The 10,608-nt window shown below is 44.3% G+C and overlaps 1 protein-coding gene across 1 annotated transcript in view; it reads right to left on the bottom strand.

Annotated features, from left to right (window-relative positions):
- LOC307246369 (voltage-gated potassium channel KCNC1-like) overlaps positions 1-9,174 on the bottom strand; it is a gene marked incomplete at both ends in the record, with an annotated part of 30,703 nt that extends 21,529 nt beyond the window's left edge. Inside the window, 3 exons of the mRNA XM_080022288.1 lie at positions 7,640-8,459; positions 8,565-8,743; positions 8,959-9,174. Coding sequence (XP_079878414.1) covers positions 7,640-8,459; positions 8,565-8,743; positions 8,959-9,174 — 1,215 coding nt within the window. The remainder of the gene's footprint in view (positions 1-7,639; positions 8,460-8,564; positions 8,744-8,958) is intronic.
- Between the last annotated feature and the right edge of the window lie 1,434 nt (positions 9,175-10,608).

Raw genomic sequence — 10,608 nt, 5'->3', positions numbered from 1 at the left:
GTCGTAGTTGTTGTAATTGTTGTAGTTGTTGTAATTGTTGTAGTTGTTGTTGTCGTAGTTGTTGTAGTTGTCGTAGTTGTTGTTGTTGTCGTAGTTGTTGTTGTAGTAGTTGTTGTTGTTGTCGTAGTTGTTGTTGATGTTGTTGTCGTAGTTGTTGTTTTTACAGTTTAACCCTAAACGCACATGAGGGGGGGGGGCTGTCTTTCATTGTGAATGGGGAAGACTATCACTTCACCCCCCCCGTCTGTCTCTCTGTCTCGATCGATCAATTGGAAAATAATTAATCACCTATTTTTTTTTTCCAGGACCTTTCAGTGACTTCACATGTTTGAAGCCATAAACTGTGTCACACGCGCGCACACACACGCTGTGTCGTTTCCCATGATGCCTTGCTCCTCTATGTTTAGACTCTTACGTAAACAAATGAGTCGCAGCTTTTGAATGTTTTACCAGGTTGACGTGGCCGGCGGCCATTTTGGATCCTTAAAACCCCCAAAACAACAACAAACACTGTGCTCACTGCGTGTGAACTCATTTCATTTCTCAGTTTCCTGAACATTTTCAGTTTCAGTTTCCTGCAGGTTGTTCCTGGTCCAACGTTGAGCTTCTGGACCAATGAAAAGACTTTGACTCACTGGTCGACGCCCATGACATCACAACAGGACCATCACAGGGGTGTGTGGCCGCCCCCGGGGGCATGGCTGTCACAGGGGGCGTGACTGTTGTGTTCAGGTTGTCCTGTGTCGTACCAGTAGGAAACCAAGGTAAATAAATGTAAATCTAAAATAACAACTGACTCTGTCCCGCCTCCAGGCGGGCGTGGCTAACTTCCTCACAGCTGTGACTCCTAAGTTTCAAAAATGAAAATAATATTTGAACGGAATCATTGCATCGCGGGAATTCAACCTGCAACTGCTCTTTCCACCCACTCAGCAACAATGAGGCCCCAAAACCCCTGACCTCCTGACCCTGACCTCGAAGAGAAGACCCGCGCCGCGCCCGGCTCTGTTGTCATGGAGACGAAAGGAAGCAGAGAAAGGGGATGAGAGCAGAGGGAGTCTGGGTGTTCTGATGGAGCAACTGAACCACATGATGAGTGTCCTCCATCCTTCCTTATGTCATCCCTCCCTCCATCAGCTCTAAACATACTGCTTCCAACGTGGAGTGGTTAGATTCCTTCCAGCTGTGAAGCGTCCTTAATCTCTCCGCAGCTTCCTGTTTTAATAAATTTAGAAATAAAAACATGATCTGCTTCCTTATCGATCACTGTCCGAGTGATCTCATCTCATTTTATTTCTTCATTGTTTTTTAGCTTTGTATTTATTGTAAATTGGCAACTTTTTATTTATGGGTTTATTGTTCTGGATCCGTCTTCTGGATGAAACTGCTTCATTTTGTCATTTCCTCTTTTAATTCTTCCAAATTGTAAAGAATTCCAGTGATTCATGGATTTGGTCAAATACGGTTCTGAGTAGAGACGGAGGAAAAGGAGATTCTATCTATTATTTAAAGCTGCTGTCTGAGGACAGACAGACAGACCGAGACAGAAAGACAGACAGGTAGAGAGACAGACAGACAGGTGGGGCGCTCTGGTTTATTAAGCTCCTACAGTCAGTTGTGCAAACGGCGTCAGTGAGCGCTGGACGGATCCTTTGTCCTTGGGACGATCTGAGCGCTATTAATTATTCAGCGGCTCCACCCAGACGGGTGGAGGCTGCCGGGAGGAGCGTGCACGGCAAGCGTGCACTTAATACCGGAAGGTGTCACAGAGCTCATGATGCAACTGATTAATTGGTTCCCTAAAGCCCCGCCCCTTCTCTAATAACCACCCCCTCAGTAATAGGCCACACCCATTTGCCCTAGTCTCCGCCCTCACAACACATTATTTCTAACGCTACGACAAGCCGGTGTTACTGGAACTATGAGTGAATCAGGTGCGTCCTAAATACTGACGCGGTAACGTTAACTTGGTCACCTCGTTGGTTCCCAGTGGACGTTCCTCTAAATAAAGTAAATAAAACCAGGCGACCACAACAAACACAAAGTAAGATACAACACTGTGCAACGGACGTTTTAAACTCCCCGTCGGTCAAAATGCTGAATGTCCAGCTGTTGGTCCGAACCCAGCTCTCCAGTTTTCTTCTATTCATTTCACCTGTGTTTTGTAGCATGATGGACATACAACACAGAGTACTTGTTCCGTTGCATGTAGCACAGAGTTAGTTGCAAGTGGAGTTGAACTTGTCAACCTGCAATGAAACTCTTTATTCATTCTTTAATCATCAACAACTGCTGCAACAACTCTGTCCTGTGACGAGCTGTGGGAAGAGCAGAGCACAGAACCAGCACCAAGCCCTCTTTGGAGAAGCATCTTACCATGTTTTCATCTCTAAACAGCTCATCACTACAAGATCACCACGGGGGAGACAATGAAACATGGAAACAAACAACGTGTACATGTAAAACAAACATAGTAACAACACGTACATGGAAAAACATAAACATAGAAACAAACATCAACACGTAGATGGAAAAACATAAACATAGAAACAAACAACATGTACATGAAAAACATAAACATAGACACAAACAAAAACATGTACATAGAAAAACATAAACATAGAAACAAACAACAAACAACAATGTAGATGGAAAAACATAAACACTGGACGACAACATGTATTGAAAAACAGTAATTCAGGTCCAGGAAAACTAGAACAACAACTGGTCACGTGGCCTCTTCCAATCATAGTTATGACAGTAAATGAGGGAGGAAAGGAGAGGGATGCCACCAGGAGGGGGTGGGTGTGTGTGTGTGTGTGTGTGTGTGTGTGTGTGTGTGTGTGTGTGTGTGTGTGTGTGTGTGTGTGTGTGTGTGTGTGTGTGTGTGTGTGTGTGTGTGTGTGTGTGTGTGTGCCAGGTCCCACCCCTTCAGGGCCTCTGCACCCACCAACCTTCCCTTTGGGGGCCACCGTACCTCAACCCTAACCCAACAGGCCAGACACTCCACCCAGTGTGTCCACACCATGACCAACACCTGCAGGGTTCTAATCCCACCTAGACAGCAGTATGTCAGTATACAGTGTACCATCTACTACACAGTGAAGTGAATAGTACACAGTGTACTATGAGTACAAACTGTACTATCCACTCAACAGACACTCAGTTCCAGCTCTGAGACTAAAAGTTAATATTTAAAAGTCGGAGCTGCTTACTAGAATAGAATCGCTTTTTAATATTTATTTCTTGAAGCCTCTGAATGAAATGAAAGTAGAACTGTGACAAAGAGATGGAGGGGGGAGGGGTTGCTGTGGCAACCGTATCCCGGGTCTCCCATAGCAACACGCTGCTTTTTAACCTCTTAAGTGGCAAAAAGCTGGAGCTGGAGTCCCAGAGGGGAAGGATGGGAGGATGAGAGGCAGAGGGCGAGATCCACACACGAGCAGTGATAGTACAACTGATAAATACCAAATACTGCAAACACAAGTACTCAAACACTACTCTAAGTATATTATGAGAAAGACACAACTTCTACACAATAAACTTAATGTTATACAGTATATCCAACAGAGACAATCCCATTAAAACAAAACAGTCTATAGAGTTACAGCCTGTAGAGTTACAGCCTATAGAATTAGTCTATAGAATTACAGCCTATACAGTTACAGTTTATAGAGTTACAGACTATAGAGTTACAGCCCATAGAGTTACAGTCTACAGCGTGACACACTATTGAGTTACAGGCCAGAGATACAGTCTATAGAGATACACCCCATTGAATTAGTCCAGGCCTGGCCAACCCGCGGCTCGCGAGCCTCATGCGGCTCTTTGGCTGGTTTCATGCGGCTCTTAAGGGGCTTTCACATGACAAGCGTCAAAAACTCAGAAAAAAAAAAAGCGCAGCCATTCATTCCCTATTGTGATTATAAAATCGCTATGATATATCACTCGTTTTCCACCGCGGATCACTTCCTCATTTACTCAAAGCGGACAGCAGCAGGAGTCATGTCCCATTAACGCCTGTTTTATTAGTCCTAATGCCGCGTTTACACCAAAAGCGCCGGGGCGGCGCTTTTGGTGTAAACGGAATTCAAGCCACATTTGAAGAGCATTGTTCAAGACAAGGAATGCCAGAAGTCCCACTAAGCAACATGCATAGTAAGAGAAAAACGCTGTTGTTAATTATTATATTTTTGTTTGTGGACTTGGTTGAACTGAGAGGTATACCGCGGAAACGCAGTACTTTCATTTAGGAGTCCTGGCTCAATGGTAGCGGCTTTGAACTCGAGATCCGATAGCGGGTTCGATCCTCGTAACCACACATTTTCAAAAATGTGGCCAGGGCTCCGGAACATCTAGTCCCAGGTATATGTGGATGGTCAAAGCATCGGATCGTGTATGGTCGGCAAGAGCCAAAGCTGATTCTTAAAGGTTAGGGTTTAAGGGACACTATTGAATAAATTGACCCAACATGAAAAAAATACATCCTTGTCATTAAACCCGAAGTCCAATTCCTCCCTCTATGAATAAATAAACAACAGTACTTTTTGAACTGAGAGTTTGTGTGTGTGAGACAGTGCACACAATGTTAATTGTTGAAAATAACTGGCCTGTGGTCTTAGTACTCCATCCATCCATCCATCTTCAACCGATTATCCTTAGTCGGGTCGCGGGGGCTAGGAGTCAATTTCTGTCATTATCATGTTGGTGTGTGACATTTACAATTAATCTGGCTGAGCAGAGGTCTGTGTGTGTGTGTGTGTGTGTGTGTGTGTGTGTGTGTGTGTGTGTGTCTGTGTGTGTGTGTGTGAGGAAGGGATGGGGTGATGTTCATGTGTGCCCATGTGTATGATGTGGCTCTTTGCAGTAACACAGTAAAAAAAGTGGCTCTTAGTCTCTGACTGGTTGGCCACCCCTGAATTAGTCTAAAGAGTTAGTCTATAGAGTTACAGTCTATAGTAACAGCCCATAGGGTTACAGTGTAGAGTTACAACCCATAGAGTTACAACCCATAGAGTTACAGTCTATAGAGTTGCAGCCCACAGAGTTACAGTCGCCAGAGTTACAGTCAATAGAGCTGCAGCCTCTAGAGTTAATCTAGAGTTACAGCCCATAGAGTTACAGTCGATAGAGTTACAACCCATAGAGTTAGTCTATAGAGTTACATTTTATAGAGTTACAGTTTATAGAGTAACAGCCTCTAGAGTTACAGTCTATAGAGTTACAGTCTAAAGATTACAGTCTATAGAGTTAGTCTATAGAGTTACAGTCTATAGAGTTAAGTCAATAGGGCTGCAGCCTCTAGAGTTAATCTATAGAGTTACAGCCCATAGAGTTACAGTTGATAGAGTTACAGTTGATAGAGTAACAGCCTCTAGAGTTACAGTCCATAGAATTACAACCCATAGAGTTAGTCTATAGAGTTCCAGTCTTACAGAGTTACATTTTATAGAGTTAAAGTTTATAGAGTAACAGCCTCTAGAGTTAAAGTCTATAGATTTACAGTCTAAAGATTACAGTCTATAGAGTTAGTCTATAGAGTTACAGTCTACATACAGAGTTACAGTCTACAGAGTTACAGTGTATAGAGTTAGTCTATAGAGTTACAGTTTATAGAGTAACAGCCGCTAGAGTTCCAGTCTATACAGTTACAGTTTATAGAGTTACAGATAAAGAGTTACAGTCTATAGAGTTACAGTCTATATAGTTAGTTTATAGAGTTACAGTTTATAGAGTTACAACCCATAGAGTTACAGTTTATAGAGTGACAGTTTATAGAGTTACAACCCATAGAGTTATAGTTTATAGAGTTAGTTTGTAGAGTTACAGTCTATAGAGTTACCGTTTATAGAGTTACAGTCTATAGAATTACAACCCATAGAGGTGGTCTATAGAGTTACAGTTTATAGAGTTACAGTCTATAGAGTTACAGTTTATAGAGTTACAGTCTATAGAGTTACAGTTTATAGAGTTAGAGTCTATAGAGTTACAACCCGTAGAGTTAGTCTATAGAGTTACAGTTTATAGAGTTAGAGTCTATAGTGTTACAACCCATAGAGTTAGTCTACAGAGTTACAGTTTATAGAGTTACAGTCCATAGAGTTACAACCCATATAGTTAGTCTATAGAGTTACAGTTTATAGACCTACAGTCTAAAGACTTAGTCTATAGAGTTACAGTTTATAGGGTTACAGTCTATAGAGTTACAGTCTATAACGTTACAGTTTATAGAGTTACAGTCTATAGAGTTACAGTCTATAGAGTTACAGTCTATAGAGTTACAGTCTATAGCGTTACCGTTTATAGCGTTACAGTCTATAGAGTTACAGTCTATAGAGTTACAGTCTATAGAGTTACAACCCATAGAGTAAGTCTATAGAGTTAAAGTTTATAGAGTTTCAGTCTATAGAGTTAAAGTTTATAGAGTTTCAGTTTATAGAGTTACAGTCTATAGAGTTACAGTCTATAGAGTTACAGTTTATAGAGTTACAGTCTATAGAGTTACAACCCATAGAGTTCGTCTATAGAGTTACAGTTTATAGAGTTACAGTTTATAGAGTTACAGTCTATAGAGTTACAGTCTATAGAGTTACAGTTATAGAGTTACAGTCTATAGAGTTACAGTCTAGAGAGTTACAGTCTAGAGAGTTACAGTCTATAGAGTTACAGTCTAGAGAGTTACAGTCTAGAGAGTTACAGTCTAGAGAGTTACAGTCTATAGAGTTACAGTCTAGAGAGTTACAGTCTAGAGAGTTACAGTCTATAGAGTTACAGTTTATAGAGTTACAGTTTAGAGAGTTACAGTCTATAGAGTTACAGTGTATAGAGTTACAGTCTATAGAGTTACAACCCATAGAGTTAAAGTTTATAGAGTTACAGTCTATAGAGTTACAGTCTAGAGGGTTGGTCTATAGAGTTACAGTCTAGAGAGTTTATAGAGTTACAGTTTAACGCTAAACACATGGAGAGTGGTCAACCATGTTGTGAGCAGGGGGTGGGGGGGGGGGGCTGTGTCTTTCGTTGTCACCTCCAACCACCTCCACCAAGTATTCACTGTACAAAGTGTCTATATGAAGTATTTACTATATGAAGGATTCACTGTATAAAGTGTCTATATGAAGTATTTACTATATAAAGGATTCACTGTATAAAGTGTCTATATGAAGTATTTACTATATAAAGGATTCACTGTATAAAGTGTCTATATGAAGTATTTACTATATAAAGGATTCACTGTATAAAGTGTCTATATGAAGTATTTACTATATAAAGGGTTCACTGTATAAAGTGTCTATATGAAGTATTTACTATATAAAGGGTTCACTGTATAAAGTGTCTATATGAAGTATTTACTATATAAAGGGTTCACTGTATAAAGTGTCTATATGAAGTATTTACTATATAAAGGATTCACTGTATAAAGTGTCTATATGAAGTATTTACTATATAAAGGATTCACTGTATAAAGTGTCTATATGAAGTATTTACTATATAAAGGATTCACTGTATAAAGTGTCTATATGAAGTATTTACTATATAAAGGGTTCACTGTATAAAGTGTCTATATGAAGTATTTACTATATAAAGGGTTCACTGTATAAAGTGTCTATATGAAGTATTTACTATATAAAGTACTTGCCCGTGCCGCTCTGGATGAGTACGGGTCCTCGAACAGGTTCCACACCGCGGGCTGCCAGCGCCGCCACAGCGCCGCGCCGCGTCCCCCACCGCGCCGCGCAGCAGCCGCCGCCGCCGCCGCCGCATCGTCGACGCGCAGTCGCCGCGTCCCGGGCTCCTCGTCGTCGTCGTCGCCGTCGCCGTCGCCGCCGCCGCCTCCGGTGTCCACGTTGAGCTCGAACACGTCCAGCGCCTCCTCCGCGTCGCGGTGCTGGCGGTAGCTCATCCAGCAGCACGGCTCCACGTCCGTCTCGTCCACGCCCCAGAAGGAGAGCTCCTCCTCGAACAGCGGCCCGCACACGTCGGCGGGGCAGTGCAGCTTCCCGGTGCGGTAGTAGTTGAGCACGGAGGCGAACACCCCGGGGTGCCGGTCGAAGAAGAACTCGCTGGCGCGCGCGTTCAAGCCCACCGAGCCCGGCACGCGCCGCAGCGCGTCCGCGTCCGGGTCCTGCGTCGGGTCCCGGTGCTCCGGGTCGCGGTGCTCCGGGTCCCGGTGCTCCGGGTCCCGGTGCTCCGGGTCCCGGTGCTCCGGGTCCCGGTGCTCCGGGTCCCGGTGCTCCGGTTCCGAGGCGAGCAGCGCGAGGCGCGTGCCGGGCAGCGTGCGCAGCGTGCCGCGGTAGGTCTCGTGCCGCGTGCCGCCCACGTTCAGCACGATGCGCTCCGTGTCGTCACACCTGTTGTCCATCGCGATGCGCTCCGTGTCGTCACACCTGTTGTCCATCGCGATGCGCTCCGTGTCGTCACACCTGTTGTCCATCGCGATGCGCTCCGTGTCGTCACACCTGTTGTCCATCGCGCCGCGTGCCGCGCATGGCTCCGTGGAGCGCGCACACACACACCGCTCACACACACGCGCCCTGGGTTCGGTCCGTGCGCGCCATCCTCGCGGTTCGGGCAGCCTGGTCTGGTTCCCCGAGGAGCCGCCGCCGCCGCCGCCGCCGCTGCTTCCTCCTCCTGACGCGGCGCTGCGCTCTGCTCCGGTGGCGGCTCCTCTCACCGTGGAACGGAACCGGGGAGACCACGCCCACTCCACGTGAGAGCGGATCTGTCCTTCAACAGGTCGCACCTGCGCCTGCGCACCGCCTGTCTTCAAAATGCTTCACTAAAAGTACAAATACTCTGAAACAAGTTGGACTTATATGCAGGTGTATAAGTACTTGCTGTTAAATGTACTTAAAGTAATGACAGTGAAAGTACTTGTCATCATAACACATTTCTACTGCACGTTTCCTCCAAGACTCCTCCCTCTCTTAAGGTAGTACCCGCCCCCACATCACTGACCTGGACCAGGACCCGGACCAGGACCCGGTAGTAGGATCCTTCACGTCCGGTTCCATTGATCCCAGGGCAAAAAGTTGTGAAAACTTTGAGGACGCTCAGCAGGTCCTCAACATCCTTGAAATCCATGAAGTCCATAACGTTTTCAATGCCCTCAATGTCTCTAATATCTTCACTGTCTTCAATGTCCTCAATGTCCCTAATGTCTTCAATGTACATTACATCGCCAATGTCCCTAATGTCTTCATGTCGTCAATGTCCCTAATGTCTTCAATGTCCATAATGTCTTCAATGTACTTACATCTTCAATGTCCTACAGGGAACCTTACATCCTCAATGTCGTCAATGTCCCTAATGTCTTCAATGTACCTTACATCCTCAATGTCCTACAAGGAACCTTACATCCTCAATGTCGTCAATGTCCCTAATGTCTTCAATGTACCTTACATCCTCAATGTCCTACAAGGAACCTTACATCCTCAATGTCGTCAATGTCCCTAATGTCTTCAATGTACCTTACATCCTCAATGTCCGCATTGCCCCTAATGTCTTTAATCTACCTTACATCCTCAAAGTCCTCAATGTCTCCAATGTCCTCAATGACATCAGTGTCCTCAAATTCCACAATATCCCCTCAAGGTCCTAAATGTCTCCAATGTCCTCAATGACATCAATGTCCTCAAATTCCACAATATCCCCTCAATGTCCTAAATGTCTCCAATATCTTCAATATCCTCAATGTACATTACATCATCAATGCTCCCAATGTCCTCAATATCTCCAATGTCCCTAATGTCCCCACTGTGTCTTCTGTGCCCTCAATGTAGTTTACATCCTCAATGTCTTAAATGTCCCCTCTGTTCCTAATGTCCACAATGTACCTTACGTCCGCAATGTCCCTTATGCCCTCAATGTACTCAACGTCTTCCATGCCATCAATGTACCTTACATCCTCAATGTCTTCACTGCCCACAATGTACATTACATCCTCAATGCCCTCAATGTACCTAACATCCTCAATGTCCTCAAAGTCCCTGATGTACCTTACATCCTCAATGTCCTCAAAGTCCCTAATGTCCTCAATGTACCTTGTATCCTCAATGTCCCTAAAGTCTTAAATGTACCTTGCATCCTAAATGTCCATAATGTCTTCAATGTCCCATATGTCCTAAATGTCCATAATGTCCCCAACATCCCTCACATCCTCAATATGCCTTATGTCCCCAATGTCTTCAATGTATCCGCAATCTCCTCAATTTTTTCAATGTCCATAATTGTCCTCAATCTAAGTGTCTCATTCAAGTATTAATTTGAAAACATGTTTGTTTTATCTCTTAGCTTTTACGAGTGATGACGCGGTGACTCTTTACACACGGTGAGCGAGGAGGACTCCATGAAGATGAACGCAGCTCCCGCCTTGACGTGGAATAAAGTGTGAAAAGTGGAAATCAGCAAACTGGATCACAGATTCAAGACCACTTATGATGCCTTCACACTTCTTTCACCTTGATTTAGTTCAGTAATATTTTCTGGGGGGAGAAGACGACAGCCTTCACGAGGCCTCTCCTGTGAGTAGTGAGAAATGGTGCAAGACCAACTCACGAAACTAATGTCGCCAAAGAATCATCGAGCTGGCAGACCAAGGTACAAGCC

This window comes from Zeus faber, assembly GCF_960531495.2.
Source record: "Zeus faber genome assembly, chromosome: 21".
NCBI lineage: Eukaryota > Metazoa > Chordata > Actinopteri > Zeiformes > Zeidae > Zeus > Zeus faber.
Note: the sequence above shows the minus strand (reverse complement) of the source record. Positions and strands in the feature narration are given on the sequence as shown.